The sequence below is a fragment of the Giraffa tippelskirchi genome, chromosome 2 (assembly GCF_054371585.1).
Source record: "Giraffa tippelskirchi isolate mGirTip1 chromosome 2, T2T-mGirTip1v1.2.pri, whole genome shotgun sequence".
NCBI lineage: Eukaryota > Metazoa > Chordata > Mammalia > Artiodactyla > Giraffidae > Giraffa > Giraffa tippelskirchi.
This window is the reverse complement of record NC_137276.1, coordinates 51,536,011-51,560,125: the sequence shown is the minus strand read 5'-3', so window position 1 is coordinate 51,560,125 and position 24,115 is coordinate 51,536,011. Positions and strand designations below refer to the sequence as shown.

At 37.3% G+C, this 24,115-nt stretch overlaps 1 protein-coding gene across 30 annotated transcripts in view; it reads left to right on the top strand.

Annotated features, from left to right (window-relative positions):
- Nucleotides 1-24,115, top strand: part of SHLD2 (shieldin complex subunit 2) — a 114,160-nt gene that overhangs the window by 54,001 nt on the left and 36,044 nt on the right. For 21 of the 30 annotated variants that reach the window (XM_081562680.1, XM_081562699.1, XM_081562752.1 and 18 more), the window contains 2 exons: nt 12,590-14,122; nt 18,252-18,359. In XM_081562680.1, coding sequence (XP_081418806.1) covers nt 12,595-14,122; nt 18,252-18,359 — 1,636 coding nt within the window. In that variant the 5' untranslated portion in view covers nt 12,590-12,594. Of the gene's footprint in view, nt 1-2,721; nt 2,940-3,530; nt 6,363-12,589; nt 14,123-18,251; nt 18,360-24,115 lie in introns of all 30 variants that reach the window. The other 9 variants (XM_081562690.1, XM_081562725.1, XM_081562652.1 and 6 more) reach the window with 4 other exon arrangements.

Sequence of the window (24,115 nt, the reverse complement as noted above, 5' to 3'; positions counted from 1 at the left end):
TATTGTTTTCCTCTATTTCTTTGCATTGAGGAAGGCTTTCTTATCTCTCCTTGCCATTCTTTGGAACTCTGCGTTCAAATGGGTATATCTTTCCTTTTCTCCTTTGCTTTTCGCTTCCCGTCTTTTCACAGCTATTTGTAAGGTCTCCTCAGACATCCATTTTGCTTTTTTGCATTTCTTTTTCTTGGGGATGGTCTTGATTCCTGTCTCCTGTACAATGTCACGAACCTCCATCTATAGTTCATCAGGTATTCTGTCTATCAGATCTAGTCCTTTAAATCTGTTTCTCACTTCTACTGTATAGTCATACGGGATTTGATTTGGGTCATACCTGAATGGTCTAGTGATTTTCTCCACTTTCTTCAATTTCAGTCTGAATTTGGCAATAAGGAGTTCATGAGCCGTTGCTAATCAAAGGAGGAACAGCAGTGAAACCACCTGAGGCAATATTAAAGGACCAGAGAGGCTCATCAAGATTAGGAGGCTAGGTCACCTAAGACCCTGCACAGATCATAATCTTGTCAGCAACCCCACCCTTCTGACACTTTGCAGAAGAAAGAATAGACTATTACTGCCTGTCTACATAACCTTTCCATACTCACCAGGGAGAGGGAGCACAGTTCTTGACGCACTAGCCTACTGTGTTCCCCCTTTGCCTGGCAAAGTAATAAAGCCACTCTTTCCTTCTCCATAACTGTCTCCGTGTTTCTGTTTGGCAGTGGTGCACAGACAGCCAAGATTTTGGTAACAGAAGTATAATTATGGGGCCAAAGGGATACAGAATTTTAAGACTTTCAACATACATTGCCATATTCCCCTCCAGAAAAGATTTTATCAGTATAAGTTATTTTGCTATACCCTTGTACCTTTTTCATGAATGTTTGCTTGTTTGATAGCTAGAAATATTTTCTTATTAATTTATAATTTCTTATTTAATTTTATTAGAAGAATGAATGTTTTCAACCATGCATTTTTTTCTGTGATATAAACCTGGTTATCTTCTTAACCCATTTTTCTATTTCTTTGTGTGTCTGTTCTTTCATACTCCTCATATATTAAGGATTTTAATCCAAATGTAATTTAAAATTCACTATTTTTTCAGTTTGGAAATAATTAAGGAAATGCAAATGAAACACCAGTGGAGTACTTTTGTACCCTCACTAGTAATTTCACTAGTAAAATTGCTTTTTAATATGCTAACAAATTTGTGGTGAGACGGAACTCATGGCCATTGTTTGGGGCATTATAAACTGTCCAGTTCTTTTGCACACAGTGAGATAATATTAAGAGCTATAACAATGTATGTCATCTTTGACCCAATAATTGCATACCTGGGCATTTATCACAAGAAAATAATTGAAAAGTAATGGAAAATAATTGAAAATTAAATTCCTCAAATTATTTATTGTAGCAATGGCTGTAATAGTGATAAGTTAGAAACAAATGAGTGAAGTAGAGAGTAATGGTGAACTAAATTAGATTCATCATGAAAATATTAAGTTTGCATTAAAAATGATTAGGAAGTTATAGGTTGACATAAAAGAGAGTAGCCTTACATAGATTAAAGCAAAATACACAGTTATATCAATTTTATGGTTACAGCTGTGTAAAAATACACATTAAAAGCAAAGCCCTAAAATACAGTGGTTTGGTTTTTATGTCACTAAGCATGTATGTATAGAGTTTCCAGTGTTTAATTTAGTTCGTTGAATAAGTACTCTTGTGCCCATCTCATAGCAACACTGTAAGAAAGGGATTGATGTTATTCTCATTTGATAGATAAGGAAGCAATTATCACTGGACATACAAAGAAATGTATTTTTTTGTTAGAGATGTTTTCAACTATATACAGAAACATAAAGAATATATCATGTAGCTTCAACCATTTCAAGTTGCAGAGTATGGTTTTAACCCAAATCTATCTTACTGTAAAACCCATGCTTTTAATTATTACAGTCCTGTGCTACCTCTTCATTTTGTCATTTGATACTTTTGAGTAGCTTTATAATGCTTGTATTTGTGGTAAAATGGACATGGAAAGGCATTATAACAGTGAGTTTATAAGTTGGTGGTAAGAAGGAGAAAGTACTCCCTTTTAAATGCATATATTTTGTAACAAGCATTTCTAGTTGCGATGTTCTACACAGACAAACTTACTGATACGGTTCATCCTGTTTTATAAATCTTTGACCCATTCATTAGACTCTGACCACTCTAAAGATAAAGGACTATGGTTGCATTGGTCTTTCTGACTGAAATGGCCTTCTGCCGATTGAGAAACTGTGTAATTATTAACTATGGTAATGGATATGTACTTGCAAGTTTCATCTGGTATCTTAATGAGCTTTAACCCTCGGTGTCCACCCAAGCATTATCCAAGAATCATTGAAATGTATCAGTGTTCACAACTTAACTCTTCAGTCCATGTATATTTGCTCTGAGAAATATTTTGTTTCCCTCTACCCTCACTACATCCCATCCCCCTGTTCACAGACTCCAACTCCTATAAATCAGAGGAGTTAGTAGCTATAGTCTTAGCTGTAAAGACTTATTTCTTTGAAAAAAAAAATTACTCTTTTGCATTAATAGGACCATACTTTGCAGTCAGTTTTTTTTTTTTTTTGATGGGGGAAGTAGGGGTCCCACACATACATATATTTAGACAAACAAGCGAAGACATACTAAATAATTGTTATGTACAAATAACCTTGTGTTTTATAGAGTTTTCATCTGTTTTGGACCTGTTTTGTACCGAGAGGTCTTGTCTGAACTCTCAAGACTGCTTTGTGTCACCGCTGTGTGCCTCAGTGACTTCCCCTGCCTAGAGGGCAAGAAGGGCTCGGAATCTGGGAATCTGCAGCCTCTGGGCTCATAACCTTCAACCCTACCAAACTTGAATCCATGGACTGTGTAATCCAGTCTGGATACAGAGTCATTTAGTAAGATTTTCCTTTCAAGAAAGAGACTAAATAGAACATTGCTTTCTTTTTTTAAATGGAAGTATAGTTGATGTACAATCTATTTGTTTCATGTGTAGAACATAGCAATTCATAATTTTTAAAGATTATATTCCATTTATAGTCATTAAAAAATACTGGCTGTATTCCCTGTGTTATATCCTTGTAGCTTATTTATTTTATTTTATACTGTTATCTTGCCCTCTCCCTTCCCACTCGCTACAGGTAACCACTAGTTTGTTCTCTGTATCTGTTGAGTCTGTTTCTTTTTTGTTACATTCATTAGTATGTTTAGTTTTTAGATTCCCATATAAGTTACATCAAATAATATTTGTCTTTCTCTGACTTCACTTAGCGTAATATCCTCCAGGTCCATCATATTGTTTCAAATAGCAAACTTTTTAAAAATGGCTGAGTAGTATCCTATTGTGTATATAATATATACCATATCTTCTTTATACATTCATGTGTTGATGGACACTAAGGTTGCTTCCATATCTTGGCTATAGTAAATAATGCTGCTTTGAGCATTGGGGTGCAAGTATCTTTTTGAATTATTTTTATGTTTTTTAGGTATATATCCAGGAGTGGATGGAGAAGGCGATGGCAACCCACTCCAGTACTCTTGCCTGGAAAATCCCATGGATGGAGGAGCCTTGTAGGCTGCAGTCCATGGGGTCGAAAAGAGTCAGACACGACTGAGCGACTTCACTTTTCACTTTCATGCATTGGAGAAGGAAATGGCAATCCACTCCAGTGTTCTTGCCTGGAGAATCCCGAGGATGAGGGACCTTGGTGGGCTGCCGTCTATGGGGTTGCACAGAGTCGGACACGACTGAAGCGACTTAGCAGCAGCAGCAGCCAGGAGTGGAACTGCTGGGTCATGTGGTTGTTCTCTTTTTAGGTTTCTGAGAAACCTCCATAAGAACATTGCTTTTTTTTTTTTTAATCTACTATGGTTGTGTCAGATATCATGATACTTGAAATATAAGTCTGATGTTAGGGAGAATGGTTGGTTCAATATAGACGGGTAAAGCATGATTGGAGATTTAGTAGTAAAATGAATGCAGTTGGCTGGAATTCTGTAGTGTTGTAGGGAATGAAAAGATGAGATGGCCCAAGGAAAAAGAGAGAGAAAGAAAAATCAAAGAGATAGAGGAATTATTTAGGAAAGAGTAGTGTTCTAGAAATTAAGGAAAGACTTTCACAATTGGAGTGGTGAAGTACTGTGAATACTTAATTGACAATTTGTACTTCACTGTTGTCTTAACAGAGATAGGAAATAGAAGTCAGATTGCAGGACATTTAGGAGAAAATGTTAAGTGAGGACCTAGAAGCAGTGAGTGCCTTACACCCTTTAAACATTTGGGAGATTATATATAGCATGTCTGTCCCTTGAATAACACAGCTAAGGCTGCTTTACTGGCTCCTGTCTTGGGGTGGGGAGAAGGGATGTCTTGGGACTATATTGTACTACTTTTTTAATGAATATTATTTAAATTTGGTTTCAAAATTTTGTCACTAACCATAGTCCAGTGAGTCTATGAAAAATGCAGGTAATGGACAGTCCTACTTTGGTTGAGTTGCCCCAGGCTTCTCCCTCTTAGGGACACCCTGCATGTATTTCTGTGATAGTTCAGTATCTCAATTTTACAATTGTCAATTTAGCTCTCTCATTAAAATATAAGCTCCTTACAGCTCTTTGTTGTTGTTGAATTCCCAGTACTTAGCATGATGCCTGACACATACTCCTATTTGTTAAGTGAATAAATGAATAAATCAATAGTTTTCTTTTTTTTTTTTTAAGCAGAAAAGTATTCTAATTTGATGATCTCACAGAGTAAAAAAAATAGAATGTTTTAGGAAAGAGGAATTGATAACCAATTTCAAATGGCAGTAAGATGAGGGTTAAAAACTGATCTTTGGATTTGGCCATTAGGGGTCATTGGTTTCCATAGTAAAAAGTGTTACACAAAATGATTGAAGTAAGAGCCATATTTAAGTGGATTGAAGAATAAATGGGAAGTGGGAACAAAGAAATAATATGGAAGCTTGTTTTTTTATTTTGTTTTTTTTAATTTATTTATTCTTAATTGAAGGATAATTGCTTTACAGAATTTTGTTGTTTTCTGTCAAACCTCAACATGAATCAGCCATAGATATAATTAGTTGAAGCTAAAGGGAAGAAACTGTTGGAGACAAACCCAAAGATTCAAGAGAGGGAAGTTCGTTAGCATAGTAATTTTATGTATTTGATTTGAAGATATCTAAGTGTTTCTACACAGAATTATACAAAAAAGATCTTCATGACCCAGATAATCACAATGGTATGATCACTCACCTAGAGCCAGACATCCTGGAATGCGAAGTCAAGCGGGCCTTAGGAAGCATCACTACGGACAAAGCTAGTGGAGGTGATGGAATTCCAGTTGAGCTATTTCTAATCCTAAAAGATGATGCTGTGGAAGTGCTGCACTCAATTTATCAGCAAATTTGGAAAACTCAGCAGTGGCCACAGGACTGGAAAAGGTCAGTTTTCATTCCAATCCCAAAGAAAGGCAATGCCAAAGAATGCTCAAACTACCACACAATTGCACTCATCTCACACACTAGCAAAGTAATTGTCAAAATTCTCCAAACCAGGCTTCAATAGTACATGAACCGTGAACTTCCAGATGTTTAAACTGGATTTAGAAAAGGGAGAGGAACCAGAGGTCAGATTGCGAACATCCACTGATCATCGAAAAAGCAAGAGAGTTCCAGAAAAACATCTACTTCTGCTTTATTGACTATGCTAAAGCCTTTGACTGTGTGGATGACAACAAACTGTGGAAAATTCTGAAAGAGATGGGAATACCAGACCACCTGACCTGCCTTCTGAGAAATCTGTATGCAGGTCAAAAAGCAACAGTTAGAACTAGACATGGAACAACAGACTGGTTCCAAATCGGGAAAGGAGTACCTCAAGGCTGTATATTGTCACCCTGCTTATTTAATTTACACGCAGAGTACATCATGAGAAATGCTGGGCTGGATGAAGCACAAGCTGGAATTAAGATTGCCAGGAGAAATATCAATAACCTCAGATATGCAGGTGATACCACCATTACGGCAGAAAGCGAAGAACTAAAGAGCATCTTGATGAAAGTGAAAAAGGAGAGTGAAAAAGTTGGCTTAAAGCTCAACATTCAGAAAACTAAGATCATGGCATCTGGTCCCGTCACTTCTTGGCAAATAGATGGGGAAACAATGGAAACAGTGAGAGACTTTATTTTGGGGGGCTCTAAAATCACTGCAGATGGTGACTGCAGCCATGAAATTAAAAGATGCTTGCTCCTTGGAAGAAAAGTTATGACCAACCTGGACAGCATATTAAAAAGCAGCGATGTTATTTTGCCAACAAAGGTATGTCTAGTCAAAGCTATGATTTTTCCAGTAGTCATGTATGGATGTGAGAGTTGGACTATAAAGAAAACTGAGTGCCAAAGAATGGATGCTTTTGAATGTGGTGTTGGAGAAGACTCTTGAGAGTCCCTTGGACTGCAAGGAGATCCAACCAGTCCATCCTAAAGGAAATCAGTCCTGAATATTCATTGGAAGGACTGCTGCTGAAGCTGAAACTCCAATACTTTGGCCACCTAATGCGAATAGATGACTCATTTGGAAAGACCCTGATGCTGGGAAAGATTGAAGGTGGGAGGAGAAGGGGACAACAGAGGATAAGATGGTTGGATGGCATCACTGACTCAATGGACGTGAATTTGAGTAAACTCCGGGAGTTGGTGATGGACAGGGAGGCCTGGCGTGCTGCAGTCCATGGGGTCGCAAAGAGTCGGACATGACTGAGCGACTGAAGTAAACTGAATTGAAGTATTTCTACCTACTTTCCTGGATAATATATTCCTCCCTCTTCCACTTGGTTTTGATGTCAGTTATCTTTTGAGAGTGTTTTTTGCTGTGCTATTTGGAGCCCTCTAGTGACCAATTTAGTAATGATATATAAATTTTAAAAAAGTGTAGTGTTAGTCACTCAGTCATGTTTGACTGTTTGGGACCTGTAGCCTGCCAGTCTCCTCTGTCCATGGGATTTTCTGGACAAGAATATAGAAGTGGATTGCCATTTCCTTATCGAGGGGGTCCTCCCATCCCAAGGATCAAACCCAGGTCTCCCACATTACAGCAGGTTCTTTACTGTCTGAACCACCAGGGAAGCCCAATATATAAATAGTAAACCATCAATTAGATCTAATATATCAATTATTTTTTCTGCAGATTATTTTTTCTCTGAGAATTAGATGAGGTCGGTATACGTGGTTATAGTACTTAATGATACTTAGCCCTCTTTGTTTTGTTATGGTCAACACACCTAAACTTACTATAATTTTGTTTCCTTAGTAATAATTCACTATTATAAGACTGTTTGAAAACAGCAATATATCTTTGTTTTAACTGATAATAAGTTAAAAGTTGCCATCTTTGTTGTCAATGCTTATTCAGCAATATTAGATTTAGGTCCATTGTTGTATTGGAACATCATGTCCGGTTTGAAGATTGTGAAAGAAAAGCGTGAATTACCAAACAAAAAGATTTGTTATAAAAATAATAACCATTCATCATTCATCACAATAAATCTTTTAAAATATAGAAGTCTTTGAAAAATCATCTTTAATCTTGCTTCTCAGTCTTTCTTTCTAGGGTTTTTCTTAAATGTTATAAAATATTTCTGAACAATATAAGAAATATATTTACCCAGTTAAGACAATCAGCACAGTTAGTACAGTTGATGCCCTTTATGTGTACTTTACGTATCACATCCCCATTCCTCTTTCCTGAAGGTAACCACAATCCTGGATTTTGTGTTTTAATCTCAGACATATTTTAAAACTCAACATGTTGATATCATAAGTTGTCTATTCTTCAGATTCCTTCTTTCATTTAAAATTATGTTTGTAAGATGTATCCATGTTGATATGTAACTTGTGTTCATTTATTTTTCTGCCATATAGTAGTCATTCTCTGAATATCCCATGACTTATCTCCTCTTCATGGGTTTTTACGTTCTTAATTTTTTTTTTATAAAGTCCCCCGTGATCATTCTTGCACACATATTCTTGTGTAGATATGTGCAAGAGTTCTCCAGAGCAGAAAATTGGAAGTGGAATTATTTGGTTGAATGGTATAAGCATCCTCACCTTTACCAGATTGTTTGTCAGAGCTGTGTAAGAGTTCCCCAACCTTGGTTATTATTAGACTGCTTAAATCTTTTCTAGGTTTGAAAAAATATTTCTTAAAAACAGCAACAAAAAGAAGGCTTGTATTATAGGATATTTAAAAGATGTACAAAAGTAGAGTGATCAGAGAAGTATTCCATCAACCTGCCTGGACATATGGCCCATCTTGTTTAATCTGTAACCTCGTCCCCTCTCCCCTCCTAGTGTTCTAAAGAAATTAAGAAATGTCACACCATTTTACACGCAAACACTCATTTTGCATCTCCGGCACATAGCCTTTCATATATAGCCTCAATAATATGATCCCACTAAAAAAACCCAGTAACCCCTTAATGTTATAAAATACCAAAGTTTCAGTTTTTCCAGTTGCCTTATATTTTTACACTTGTGTCTTCAGATCAAAATCTAAATAAGATCCACACTTTGTAATTGGTTTCAATCTACAGATTCCCTCCACTGTCCCTCACAACATCTGCCTGGTGATTTTAGTAGCCATTAATGGCTATTGCCTAGAAAATCCACTAACTCATTAGGAGTTGTGAAATGGTGCTAGTCTATCATTCTTTTGGTTGTTGTTTATTAGCAGAAGATCACTGTAAAGAGAGATTTCCTCTCATCATATATTTGGCCATCTTGAGATTCTCTTAGTAAAGAAAAACAGGGTAAAATGTTTTCCTTTTATTCACCAACTTTTCAAACAGTCACGGTATCCTCTGAAGGTGATCACTGAATGAGTTTGTTCTAGTTATTTTTATGAGTTCATGGACTTAAGCATGTCAGATTTGTTCCAATCCGTCCTGGTGGTCATTCTGACTGATGCTCAGATTGCCCAGTTTTGGCAATGGGAGCCTCTTTAAATTGGCTCCTCAGTTCTTTTGATGGAGTCCTGCTAATCTTCAATTGTTCTCTTGTGTAATGAGATGTTTCAGGTTCATCTTGTATATTTCCTGCCCGAAATCTAGAATCAGCCGTTTCTCTAAGGAGACTTGGTGTTGCAGCCACCCTCTGCTTATCACATACCAAAATTCCAGTCTCAGAAGGAAAGAAAGTGTTTATTAGATAGTTTAGGCCCAGTGAGCCATTCTTGTCAAGGAATAGTGGGAACCCTCTTGAAATCAAAATGCACAAATGCCTGCCAAGGGCCCACATTACAAGCAGGGCTTTTTAAGGATGGTAGCAGGCTTGGTGTATTAACTCTTTTCTGCATAGGTGCCTATTAGGGATACCACATCCTCCTGATTCTCATCCCACCTCACACTACCTCACCATACGCTCCTTCTCAGTCTCCTTCGCTAGCTTTTCCTCATCTCCTCAACTTTTTCTCAAGGGCCCAGTGCTTGTATCTCAAGTAGAATGTTGATAAGAATGTTGGATAAGGAGTCAGGAATTCAGAAGAGAGACTGTGATGGAGATAAACATCTGGTGTCATTAGTCATTAGTGATGGAGATACACATCTGGTAGTCATTAGTCATTATATCAGATATACATCTGGTAGTTATTAGTGATGGAGATATACATCTGTTAGTCATTAGAAGGTATTCAGATCCTGAGACTGAAGGAAAATTACCTAGGGAGTGAGTCCAGAGAGAGATCCAAGTACTGGGCCCTTGAGCAAGAAGTTGAGGAGATGAGGAGAAAGTAGTGAAGGAGACTTAGAAGGAGTGTATGGTGAGGTAATGTGAGGTGGGATGAGAATCAAGAGCATGTGGTATTCCTAAGGCCAGATAAAAAGAAGAAAGGGGGTGATCAGTGCTGACAGTCTAAGTTGAAAATGGGGAGTGACTGATTCCAATATGGAGGTTATTGGAGACCTTGAAATATGCTGTTTCAGTGGAGTGTTTTGGACCAATGCTTGATAGGAGTGGGTTTAAGAGAGAATGGGGTAAGAGGGAATATAGACAGTTCTTTGAAGGAATTTTGCTGTAGAGGGGAGTAGAAAAGCGGTACAATAATTGGAGGAGTAGAGGAGCTGAGGATTAACAGCATAAGGAATAGTCACAACATATTTGCATGTTGATAGAGATGCTCCAGTAAAGAAAGAAAAATCAAGATGTAGGAGAGAAATGGAGAATTGCTGAAGCCTGGGTAGGAAAGAGGTTATAAGATCTAATGTCTAAGTGAGGAAGAGATGGCCTTAGAAGCACAAACAGTTTATTCATAGTAATAAAGTGGGCAAAGTATATGGGTACGATAGAGGTCAGTAGGTATGTTGCTGACAACTTGTCAATGACCATCAGCTGCACTTGAGGACGGGGGAGGAGATGCTGAGCTTTAAAGAGTATAAAAGAGTTATCTTGGAAAATGAATGGACAGGGAAAGATAAGATTTCTGGGTACCACCTTGAGGTTAGGAGTAATGATCTTAAAGTGAGACTAGTTTTCTTTGGGTACAGTTGTAGAGTAGGTGTGATTGAGCCAGGGTTTGAGTTTAGCAGGAGAGGAGAGTAGCAGAATTACAGAAGTATGGTAGGGGGTGATTATAATGACCCTGGAATCTAAGCATTTTAAGGAGGGAAGTGGAGAATGAGGCTATAAAAATGAGTTGTATTCAACATAGATCCCACGTGGTCCAAGAGTTGTTGTAGTTGTCCATTCAGAGGGGGTAAGTCAAAGATAGGAGGAAGTAGTCAGCGAGTTGAAAGCTTAAATTGAAATTAAGGAAATGTATAGTGAGGTCGCTTAGTCGTGTCCAACTTTTTGCGACCCCATGGACTGTAGCCTACCAGGCTCCTCCATCCATGGGATTTTCCAGGCAAGAGTACTGGAGTGGATTGCCATTTCCTTCTCTAGGGGATCTTTCCAACCCAGGGATCGAACCCGGGTCTCCTGCATTGCAGGTAGACGCTTTACGGTCTGAGCCACTGTGGCGCTTTTAAGGAAATGTATAGTTATTGTTAATGGTAGGGCATATGATTCTGAGAATGCATAACTGAGGTAGGGTTGAGAATAAAATCAGTAGAGGAGAAGAGGACAAGGAACCAAGAGGCCAGGGTATTAGCAGGAACACCCACACTGATAGTGAAATCACAAGAATTATAATCAGATAGGTTATTAGATTAGGAAGAGGTGACCATGAGCAAATCAAGGAATGATGAGAGTGACTGGGGACTGTAGCTGTGATTTCCTGTGTACTGCCATACTTCCATATAGTCTTTTCATGATTTGAAAGCTTCTTACCTTTTTACTGGACTTCCCTGGTGGCTCAGAGGTTAAAGTGTCTGCTTCCAATGCGGGAGACCTGGGTTCGATCCCTGGGTCGGGAAGATCCCCTGGAGAAGGAAATGGCAAACCACTCCAGTATTCTTGCCTGGAGAATCCCATGGACGGAGGAGCCTGGTAGGCTACAGTCCACGGGGTCACAAAGAGTCGGACACGACTGAGCGACTTCCCTTTCCCTTTCCTTTCCTACCTTTTTACAAAGAACCCTGTACTCTGATCGGAAGTCCTCAGTTATACCACAGTCTTTCATAACCCTGCCTTTTACAGCTGCTTATGCTTACAGCCATAGTACTTGCCTTCCATAGGAGTATTGTTCCCCATTGGACTATTGTTTCCTATTTCTAGCTTACAGTATGTATTACATTATTTTTAAACTGCTAGTTTACATTCACTGTTTTTTTCTCCTTTTTGTTTTTTTAAAACCAGACTGACAGTTCCCTTAGGCCAAGGACCTTATCTGTCTTTTTGTCCCTATAGCACTATAAAATATTTATCATTGGTGTTTTTCTTTCTGGCTTACTTCACTCTGTATAAACCCATGGCTGATTCATGTCAATGTATGGCAAAAACCACTACAATATTGTAAAGTAATTAGCCCCCAACTAAAATAAATAAATTTAAAAAAAAAGAAAAAAAAGAAAAAGTGAAATATTTATCAGCAAATTCTAGGAATAGATCTATTTAATAGATACTTTTGGAAAGTCAGTTACTATCAAGTCAGTAGTGGTATGATTCTCTATTTTTATCTCACCAAATATGATGCTTACTTAGATTTACTTATATCAGGTGCCCACAGTTAATGAAAAAATATTTAACTTATAATGAGTTTATTTTGTCTGTATATTACAAAATGGCTCTTCTTAATCTCTTTGCATTTTAGAGAAGATTAGAAATACAGAAGCAGGGCTTCCCTGCTGGCTCAATAGTGAGGAATCAGCCTGCCAACGCAGGAGACACAGGTTCAATCCCTGATCCAGGAAGATCCCATGTGCCACAGAGCAACTAAACCTGTGTCCCACAACTTCTGAGCCCATGCTCCGAAACAAGAGAAACCACCACAATGAGAAGCCTGCAGACCATAACTAGAGAGTAGTTTGGGGCTATTATAAGTTAATTTCAATATATAAAAATTTCTGACAAATGCTTATTTTAGATTTTTCTTTTTCTTTTTTTTTTTTTCAGAAACTATGAGTAGAGGATCTCAAGTTCACATTTTTTGGGGTGCTCCAGTGAGTCCACTGGAAATGACAGTCTCACAGGAACCAACTTCTTTAGCGTCCACTGCTGAGACCTGGAAAGAAATTCAAGTATTGTACAATCACCATTCCTTATACCTGAAGGATAAAAAATGCAGGCACAAAAATCTCAAGGACTGTCAGGCCCTGGAACCTCTGGGCCTTCCAGGTCTTCCTCATGGTCATTTTCCAGCAAACTCTATGAACAGATCTGTTCACATGAAAGATGACACCACACATTGCATTTCTGAAACACAAGCTGTAAAGTCCCAGAAGAGTTACCTCTTGGGAATGAGTGATAGAACCAACTCCAGTGAGCAAGTATGTGGATTTAAGGGAGGAATTCAGCATTTTACTGAAGAAGACAAGTATCAAAAGCTTTCCAGTGAACTTAAGAAAACCACAGAAGAACAGCATGATCAATCAAACATATGTGGTCAGAACATTCCAAAAAATTCCTTTCATTTAGATCATAAGTGTGCAGCTATATTGGATGTGGTCTGTGGTACTGAACAGACTAACACACCAGAAGCTATCAAAATAAACTGTGTACCAACAGAGCATCATGAAATACAGAACCAGTGTCTGGAGTTCTTTCCCTCTAACACAGTAGACAAACCAAGGCCTGAAGGAGCAGTTGGGAAGGTGTCAGGTCTTAAAATATCCACTGATACTGAATTTCTTAGTATAATGACCTCCAGCCAGGTTGCTTTTTTAGCTCAAAGGAAATATAAAGGGCAGAATTCTATAAATAAAGGGACCATAAACATGGAGATTGAACCAGAGGCAAGTTATGGGGAAATCAGAATAACTGAGGATAATTTGATTCAGTCCAAAGATGATTCTGCAGAAAGATATGAGGATGGACAGAACCAAGCCTGTTCCCTTGAACTTTTTAGTCCTGTTTGTCCTGAAACAAAAAGCCACACTCTCTTAAACACTGATAAAGACCTTGAAGAAAACATAGGATCTCAAGAACTTTTCAATTTTGATGATAAATTTCAACCAAATGAGATATGCATTGAGTCATGTAACTCAGGAATACTGTGTTCTCAACTAAGTACCTTCCACAAAAGTTCTGGTAAGAGAAGTTGGACCTCTGAAGATAAATCAGGCCATCCTCAGGCTCCATCTGAAGTCCCCCATGTAGCTAAGAAAATTAAGTTGTTTTCTAATGAGAGAGATCATACTGTAACAGTGGACCAGAGGAACATGTCTGGATTTAAGGGCATTAAAAAAACCTCATTAATAAAAAACTGTGATTCTGAACGTCAGAAATACAATTGCTTAGTCATGGTGTTATCTCCATGTCACATGAAAGAAATAAATATAAAATCTGGACCAAATTCTGGCTCTAAAGTGCCTTTAGCAACAATTGTGGTAACTGACCAATCAGAAATTAAGAAGAAGGTGTTTTTGTGGAGGACTGCAGCATTCTGGGCACTTACTGTGTTTCTTGGAGATATAATTTTACTCACAGGTAAGGTCATCATGGTAAATATCTTTTTATTTTACAAAGCTGTTGTCTTTCTCCCCCTTCCACTTTAAGCCTTTAAGGATTCGTTCCTTACTATTTGCTACTTAGGGTTCCAGCATGATTGAGTCCCTTATGGCATCTGTGTTGGTCTCCTCATCCCTGCATTGCCATTTCCGGGTGTTTATCTGTCCTTCTTTGTTCTGTCCCTCCTTCCCACTGTCCCTCCTGTCCCTCCTTCACTTTGAGAAGTCTTCTCTGGTTTCTCCTCCTTTCATTCACTATGCTAGTATTCATGTTGTGTCTCATCAGGCTCTTTCTTTGTTTTCTTACGATTTTATTTATGTATGTCTTATTTGTAACCCTTTCCTTTAGCTGTGTTAACAGGACATTTCTACTATTCCATCCCTAGTAAAGCTGTGCACACTGTATTCTTACTGAGGGAACATGGAATTTCTATTGCATTTTTAAATTATTAAAATTACCAAAGACCCTTGAACTGCACGGGCCCCTTTTAATGTGGATGTTTTTCAGTAGTGAACACTACAATACTCCACCATTCCTGGTTGGTTGAATCCATCGGATGTAGAAGAGCAAGAGATTCAGAGGGCTGACTAAAGTAATAGACAGATTAACCCCATGTTATCCAGGGGTCACTACTGATCACATTTGGAAATATGGAAAGGAGAAACTCCTGGTATTATACCAACCTCATATAACTGCCAGTGGAGTGTTGGAGTATTGCCTTCCAGTTATCTTGCCTGTGCTCCTCAATCATGTCTGCATATGGATGATAACGGACATTCATTGGGAACTTAGTGCCTGTTTTAGATGTTACATATCTTTCAACCCATTATATAACAATTGTATGAGGAGAACACTGATTATCTTCCCCATTTTTCAGGTTGAAAATATAGACCCAGGGAAGTGAAGTAACTTACCCACTGTCAGCCAGCTAGGAGGTGGCAAAGCAGGGCTTCACCCAGACTCAAGAATCCCTACTCTTAATATATAGTTGTAATCATGAAAAATTATTTGTATCCTGCTTTTTCACCTGAAAAACAAAACCTAACTGTTTGTTATATGTCCTATATTGATTTAAAAATAAACACATAGTGTATTAGGGCAGAGATACCAGTCATCTTAAGAATGAGTCCCACACCAGCACAAAGGTGATTAAGCTTTATAACATATGTAAAGAAAGAATGTGATAGAGAAGAGGTGTGGGTCAGCTTTAAAAGCTTAGAAAGAGAAAATATCAAGGAAATGATTGGTAATTCCTACTAGATGGTTTGCTGAGGGAGTGAGAACCTTAGCTAATATACTTTGGTATTTGTGTAACATTATCAGGTACAGTCCCTACTGAAGAGTTGAACACAGGTTTTTATCAGCTTTGCGTAGTCTCATCCCACTGGCGGTATCTTCTTTGTTGGAAGCTCAAGTCATCCAACTTGCTCTTTTCTGATTCAGTGCTTGCCGAGCAGCCCTTTGCTTATGACGAGTGGCTTCCAAGATGTAAAACTACCTACAAGGTGAGAGCAGGCTGCAAGTGTTTCTTTGGCAATTTTGTATATTTAAACAAAAAGGTTGTGTTCTTTTTTTGTTTGTTTGTTTGTCTAATTAACTGATTTGAATACAAGCTTATGTTACAGAGCTGAAATCTATTTTTGGAGTGCTGAAAAAAAATGAGGTTCCCAAGACTGTAAAGAGTAGGTTAGACCCTGGACCATGATTACTTTATCAAGGCATTGCTGTCACTGTATGAGCCTCCCAGGAGGCCTTTTCCTAGCAGATAGAAACTCAACCCAACTACCTCTCTTTTTTCCTAGTGTCCATACAGTTGTTAACAAGTAGGTAACATTCTGTGAAGTGACTTTACCAAAGTTTACTTAACCATTTTCGTATTATAGAATATTTAGATTATTTCTATGGGCACCAGTTTTTTTAAAATGGGTTTTTGTTTGTTTGTTTGTTTCTGTTTTACTTTATTTCCTTAGTTAAAAAAAGTAGTTTACAGATATCTAGTTTTTTTTATTTGTGTGGAATAGATGAAAACTTTGTGGAAAGAGAAATTTGTACTTTTCTGTTTTCTTAGTTAGGTAGTGAGATCACATTTACAGAGAAATTTATGAGTGAAATCCCACTTTAATTAATAGCATCCAATTGCAGATGATTAAATCTCTGTGTTGGATATCTCATACTACCTGCTGATATCCACCCAAAACTGAACAATTCTGTGTAACAGATGGACTCCAGATCACATTCCATTCAGTAATGGATATTTTTCTACTATACTTTAGCAATAGAGTGAAAAGATGCTCTAAATATGGTCTATATAGTCTCTAAGGAGACTAGTGACTAGAATTAAAAGAGAAGACGACCTGGGACTTAACTGGGAAACCAGTATATAAAGAACAAATAGAAAACTGTATCAGTGAATGGACCAAGAAAGGCAGGGCAAGGGCTGAATTCTTAACTCCTCTCCATCCTGTTACCAGTGATTAACATTTTACCAGTCTGAACGTAGGTTTTACAAAATGGTTTTCTGAACGTTCTCCTTGAAATTTCTTATTTGTTCCTTTCTGAAGAGCAGGCATCCTGAATGTCAGATCTTGAAAAGCCTTGAATGCTGTACTGGTTGTTCCTAGCCAGGCCGTGGGAAGCCACTGAGAGTTTTTTTAATCAAGTCAGTAGATCACATTAATGTTCTGGATAAATCATTCATTAGCATCATGGGACATGAATTGGAGATAGGAAGGGGACCTGCTTGGAGAGAGAAGAGTGTTTGATGCAAAACAGTAGCCGGGAAAGGGCTGCGGGCAGATTCAAGAAGTGGAGTCAACAGTTGGGTTGGAGACAAAGATGGGAAAGGAGAGGCAGAAGTTCAGGATGATGTCATGTTTTAATTGACCTGGCTAGCAGCGTAGTGCCAACAAATGAGATGGGGCATACAAGAAGAAAAGCAGATTTGAGCAAGGCTGAGTTTGGGGAGCTAATAGAATATCCAGTCAGGAATGTCAATTAGGCAGTTGTGGATAAATGGGTAAATGGGTTTGAAGCTGAGGAGAGGATCTGGGATATAAATTTGGAACTAATTACTTGGAAATTATGCATCCTTGTTTTTCTTTGATTATTTTGCTGCCATTAGTATATCTTTATACCTCTAACATTTTATACGCTGATTATATCCTGCTTGGGATGGATCTGTGTCTTTAACTTAATTTTTGTTCTACTTAGAATTGTTTCTCCCAGTTGGTATGTTTAGTTCCACTAAATGTTTCTTCTCTTTCCATCTTAGATCATGCAGCTCTCTTTTTCCTGGGAAGTGTTCCTTACATCCAAAGTATTTCATTTTTAACATCTATAGAAGATAATTATCATTCAGTTTAGGGAAAACTAATCAAAGTTCTTTAAGAATGCCTTACATTATATTTATATATGGCTTATAGCAGAGGAAATAAAGGCATACTATAAGGCAATGGCACCCCACTCCAGTACTCTTGCCTGGAAAATCCCATGGACGGAGGAGCCTGGTAGGCTGCAGTCCATGGGGTCGCTAAGAGTCAGACATGACTGAGCGACTTCACTTTCACTTTTCCCTTTCATGCACTGGAGAAGGAAATGGCAACCCACTCCAGTGTTCTTGCCTGAAGAATCCCAGGGACGGGGGAGCCTGGTGGGCTGCCATCTATGGGGTCGCACAGAGTCAGACCCGACTGAAGCGACTTACCAGCAGCAAATATGTTTTACTCTTCTAGGAACTACTGCTTTGGAACCCTGCTTTGCTTCCTGACCCTAAATGATTTACTTTTAATTTGTCAGAAATATACATTATACCTTTGCCTTAAGTGAGCAAAACCATTAAAATTTTCTCTGTGGAGCAGAGCTTCCATATTGATATTATTTGAATATACAGAAGCAGTTTTGTTATTTTACCTACATACAGACATTCCTAGGTTCAGAGATCAAATTTGTTATTTTATCATTTTGTGCCTTTAGGGAGATCATTTACCCTATTTGGACTTCAATTACCTGGCATGTGAGAGGCATGCATGGTATTTTGCTATGATGAGTACATTAATCCCAGTGTGAGGGAATTTTTAGCGTGATCAGAACTTTTTTTCCCCCTTTCTAGATGTCACTATCCATGAGGATCATTGGATTGGTGAGACAGTACTGCAATCAACATTTACCAGTCAGTTATTAAATCTTGGGAGTTATTCATCTGTCCAGCCTAAAGAATGTAAGACACATTTTAAATTTAAATATAATAATTTCTTGGTATTTAAAGTATATACACATATTGAGAAAAAGTAGAGTTAAAACGGCAATGTTACAAAATGTTTTCTAAATGGTTAGCTGAAAGGTATTGGTTTATTTTCAGTAAGAATGAAAATAGAATTTATAAAAATCAACTTGTACAGTATAAATCATATTTATTTTAAGAAATATTGGGGTTCATGATTTGTTTTCTTTTTCTCAGAGTCAGTATAGTGATTCTTAATCTTTTAGGGAGTCATAGACATCTTTGAGAAGCTATGTGCCATTTCTTAAGAAAAATAGACTTAAGTAGGGAGATATAAAATTTTGCATATTATCCCAGATGATTCCATGGACCTCTGAAGTTCTTCCATGGAATTTCTGAGCCTCTGGAATTCTTGAGGTAATGAAAAGAGGAGGTTGTATGACAAATACATGTTTAGTTTTATAAGAAACTATTTTTCAGAGTGTCCGTACCACTTAAACTTCCTACCAGCAGTGTATCTTGTAGTTTCTCTGCATCCTTGTCAGCATTTGGTATTGTCCTATTTTTTAATTTTAGCCATTCTGATCACTGTGCAGTGATTGTGGTATTAACTTGTGGTTATTAACTTGCATTTCTCTAATGGCACAAGACAGATCTAGTAGAAAGAATATGACTAAGAAATAAAAGATCTAAGCAATATAGTGAGCAGTGTAGATCTTATGAATAAGGTGTATCTTATGAATATAAATTGAATTCTACATTCTAATGATAGAAATATGCATTTTTTGTCATGTGTGCACAGTACAGTCAGAAAAATTGATCCTATTAGGTCATAAAGAAAATGTTAGTAATTTCTATAAAGTGGAATTATTATAAACATACTGATCAAATGCTATAAAACTCAATTTTATTTCTTTTTAATTTTTTATAATGTTATTTATTTATTGACTGTGCTGGGTCTCTGTTGCTGCATATTGGCTTTTTTCTAGTTGTGGTGTACAGGCTGCTCATTGCGGTGGCTTCTCTTGTTGCAGAGCACAAGCCCTAGGGCACCCAGGATCCAGTAGTTACAGCACATGGGCTCAGTAGCTGCAGTTCCTGGGCTCTAGAGCACAGGCTCAGTAGTTGTGCACAGGCTTAATTGCTTGGCAGCATATGGGACCCTCCTAAACCAGGGATCGAACCTGTGTCTCCTACATTAGCAGGTGGATTCTTTACCATTGAGCCACCAGGGAAGTTCAAAAACTAGAATTTATTAACAACAGCAGCAGCAGGTCTATATCTGAAAATTTTATACCTGCTAAACAAATTTTGAGTGAAAAAGGAAGGACAAACTGATATTATAGAATTAAAAAATATAATAATGAAAACACTACATGTCAGAGTATCTGGGATGCATTTAAGGAAAATTATCAAAGAAAAATTTATTAGCTGAACTCTTTTTATCGATAATAATAAAAGAATAAAAATGCATGAATTAAATTCTAAACTCTGATACCTAGCAAAAGAACAACAAAGTGAAGTAAAGAAACAAGAAATGAAATAATAAAGGTAAAAGCAGTAATTAATAAGCATGTGAATTTTAAAATGATAAATAATTTTAATAATAAAATTTTGTTTCCAAAAAATACATGAACCAGCTAGTTAATTGATCAAGAAAAAAGGGAGACGTACACCTCAATGTTTTTTGCAGCACTACCTATAATAGCCAAGACATGTCCACTGATAAGAGGAATGGATAAAGAACATGTGGTACATATGTACAGTGGAGTATTACATCCATAAAAATGAATGAAATTATGCCATTTGCAGCAACATGGATAGACCTAGATTATTGTACTGAGTGAAGTAAATCGGATAGAGAAAGACAACTATATGATATCACTCATATGTGGAATCTTGTAAGTTTTTAAAAAATGATACAAATGAACTAATTTGCAAAAGTGAAACAGACTTACAGATATTGAAAACAAACATGGTTACCAAAGGGGAAATTTAGGGAGAAGGGATAAATCATGTGCTGGGGATTAACATACACATGCTACTATATATGAGATAGATAACCAGCAAGAACATACTGTACAGCACAGGAAACTGTACTCAATACTCTGTGATAACTTATATGAGAAAGGTATCTGAAAAAGAATGAAAGAGTGAATGTATGTAAATTTTCTAGGGAAACACAGATAGCCAAAATTGATCCCATTAGAGAAAGAAAGTTTAAACTCACCAGTTTCTATAGAAGAAATAGAGAAAATTACTAAAGAACTACCATACAAAAGAGGGCCAGGTCTGAAAATAGTTTCACAGGAAATTCTACCAAACCTTCAAAGCCCAGATAATTCCAGTGCTCTATAATTATTCCAGATATCGAAGGAGAAAATTCCCAATTTCTTTTATAAAGCAAATATAACACTAGCACCTAAACCAAATAAAGACATTACAAATAAAAATACAGACCAGTATTATACATGATTATTGATGTAAAAAGTCTAAACAGGATTTTAGTAAACAAAACCTAACTCTACATTAGGGAAATAATGACCAAATGTGATTTATTCTAGAAACAGAAGATTTGTTCAGATCCATGATTATTTCATATTAATATATGAATATTAATATATCATATTAATACATCTGAGAATTTATATGGCTATCTCCATAGATGTTGAGAAACCCTTTGACAAAATTCAACATCCGTTTATTATAAAAAGCATCCCAAGAAATCAAAATTTGAGGGATACTTTCTCCTATCAATAAGTACAGTATCAGTATAGTGCTACAATTACAATATAGTTGATACTATATCTATAATATAGATATACTTAGCCCTGATGCCTAATCTTATTTAATGTAGAAACTCTAAAGGCATTTCCACAAAGTCAAGAACAAAATAAGAATATCCCTTATCTCTGCTATTCTTTTCCATTTGCTGTTGTTCAGTAACTAAGTCGTGTCTAACTGTTTGTGACCCCATGAACTACAACATGCCAGCCTTCCCTGTCTTTCACTGTCTCCCAAAGTTTGCTCAAATTCATTTCCACTGGGTCAGTGATGCTATCTAACCATCTCATCCTCTGCCGCCCTCTTCTTTTGTCTTCAATCTTTCCCGACATCAGGGTCTTTTCCAATTTGTTGGCTCTTCACATTAGGTGGCAAGGGTATTGGAGCTTTAGCTTCAGCATCAGTACTTCCAATATATATTCAGGGGTGATTTCCTTTAGGGTTGATTGGTTTGATCTCCTTGCTGTCCAAAGGACTCTTTAAGAGTCTTCTCCAGTACCACAATTCGAAAGCATCAGTTCTTCAGCACTCAGCCTTCTTTATGGTCCATCTCTCATATTTGTGCATAACTACTGGAAAAACCACAGCTTTGACTATATGGACCTTTGTCTGCAAAGTGATGCCTCTGATTTGTAATACACTGTCAGGTTTGTCATAGCTTTCCTTTCAAGGAGCAAGTGTCTTAATTTCATGGCTACAGTCACCATCTGCAGTGATTTTGGAGCTCAAGAAAATAAAACCTGTCACTGTTTCCACTTTTTCCCCATCTATTTGCCATGAAGTGATGGGACCGGCTGCCATGATCTTAGTTTTTTGAATGTTGAGTTTCAAGCCAGCTTTTTCACTCTCCTCTTTCAGCCCCATCAAGAGGCTCTTTTAGTTCACTATTATACTAGGGTTATTCACCAATGCAATCAGAAAAGAAGAGGCATTTGAATGGGTAAAGAATAATACAAAAATTACTGTTATAAAAATCAGTAGCCTTCATATACACAAACACCAAACAGAGGACATAATGATAGGAAAATACTAATTTACAATAGTAATAAAGATGTTTCAGAATAAATTAAACAAGAAATGTGCAAAAACTATATGAATAAAAATTTTAAATACACTGGAAAGAAATGAAGACATGAATAAATGGAAAGACAGCATTCCCTATTACTGGATTAAATAATTCAACATTAAATGATACCAGTTCTCCGTAAGATTATTTATAAATTCAGTGCACTCCCAGTAAAAATACCAACATGAAAGTAACATGATACTATATATAACTTGATACTAACATTCGTATGGAAGAACAAACATGCAAGAATAGCTGGGAAAACAGTGAAAGAGAAAAAACATGAGTGACTAAGCTTATTGAGCATTACAACATGCTCTAAAGCCCCAATAATTAAAGCAGTGTGATACTGGTGCATGAATAGGCAACTAGATCAGTGACATAGAATAGGAAGATAAGAATTAGGCACATATGTATAATTTAGTATATAACAAAGATGGTATCTGAAACCACTGAGGCAAAGGTTAGCTTTTAGATAAATGGTGCTAAGGTAACTTGGTAGCCATATAGAAAAAGATAAGATTGTATCCACTTTGTAACCAAGTAGGGTAGGGGGTCCCTGGAGAAAGAGTATCAGTATCAGGCATGATTTTCTTGACATAAGAGAGGCCATTTTTGGCCTAAGCCATTTTGTGATCTAAGCCTGGCCATAATGCTTATCTTTGAACAGGCCTCAGTAATTAATAACCTTTAAGGCAAAAAACGAATGACTGTTATCAGGGAAGAGAAGTTAACAATAGCAAATATAAAATATTAGTTATAAAGATTCCCAGTTCTGTTTGAGAAATAAAGATGAGCCTGAAGTGGTGAACCACCTGAACAACTGAACCTAAAGGATGATGATGTTGACGTTTTCAAATTTGGTCTCTGCCTACTTCCCAAAGTCCCTTCATGAATATGCATACACTAGCCCAAACCTCTTCGTGAAAAAGTGAAAGTCGCTCATTCATGTCCAACTCTTGGTGACCCCATGGACTATCCATGGAATTCTTCAGGCCAGAATACTGGAGTGGGTGGCCGTCTCCTTCTCCAAGGGATCTTTCCAACCCAGGGATCGAACCCAGGTCTCCTGCATTGCAGCCGGATTCTTTCCCAGCTGAGCCACCAGGGAAGCCTGACTATGCATCTACCCTTAGCTTAAAACTTCCTCAATTTGCTGTTCCAGAAGACACTGCTTTGGGAAACATCCCCAGTATTCTTCTTACTTGCTGCAAGTAATAAATCCTTCCTTCTCTCAATCTTTGGATTGATATTGTCTTTTGACTTGACACCCACAAAAAGGTGAACTGAGTTTTTGGTTAACAAATTCTGATAACAAATAGAGGAATAAACTCCAAGTGGATTAAGAATATAAATATAAAAAAATAAAACAATCTAACTACTAGAAGGAAACATAAACGAATTTCTCTCTAATCTTGGTGTAGGGAAAGGCTTTCTTACTATATCTCCAAATCCAGAAGCAGTAAAAACATGAGACTGATACTTTTATCTATGGAAAAATAAAAATTTTAAGGACTAAAAATACATGAAGCCAAAAGACAATTGGCATACTTGGAAGGAATATTGCAGCATACACCTTAGACAAAAGTCTAGTGTTCTAGTATATGGAAAACTCTTAAAAATTAAGCAACAAGGGACCTGATGGGAAAATGGGAAGGAGACATGAGAAATTAAAGTTAAAACTACATAGAGATGTCATTCTTCACCTATCAAAGTGGCAAAAATTAAAAAATAGGACAACACATTCTGTTGGTGAGTCTGTGGGGAAACAGGCTCACTTAACCTTGCTGGTGGGAATGTAAATTGCTACAACCCTTGTGGAGGGCTATTTGGCAATACCTAAAGGAAATGGCAACCCACTCCAGTGTTCTTGCCTGGAGAATCCCTGGGACAGCGGAGTGGA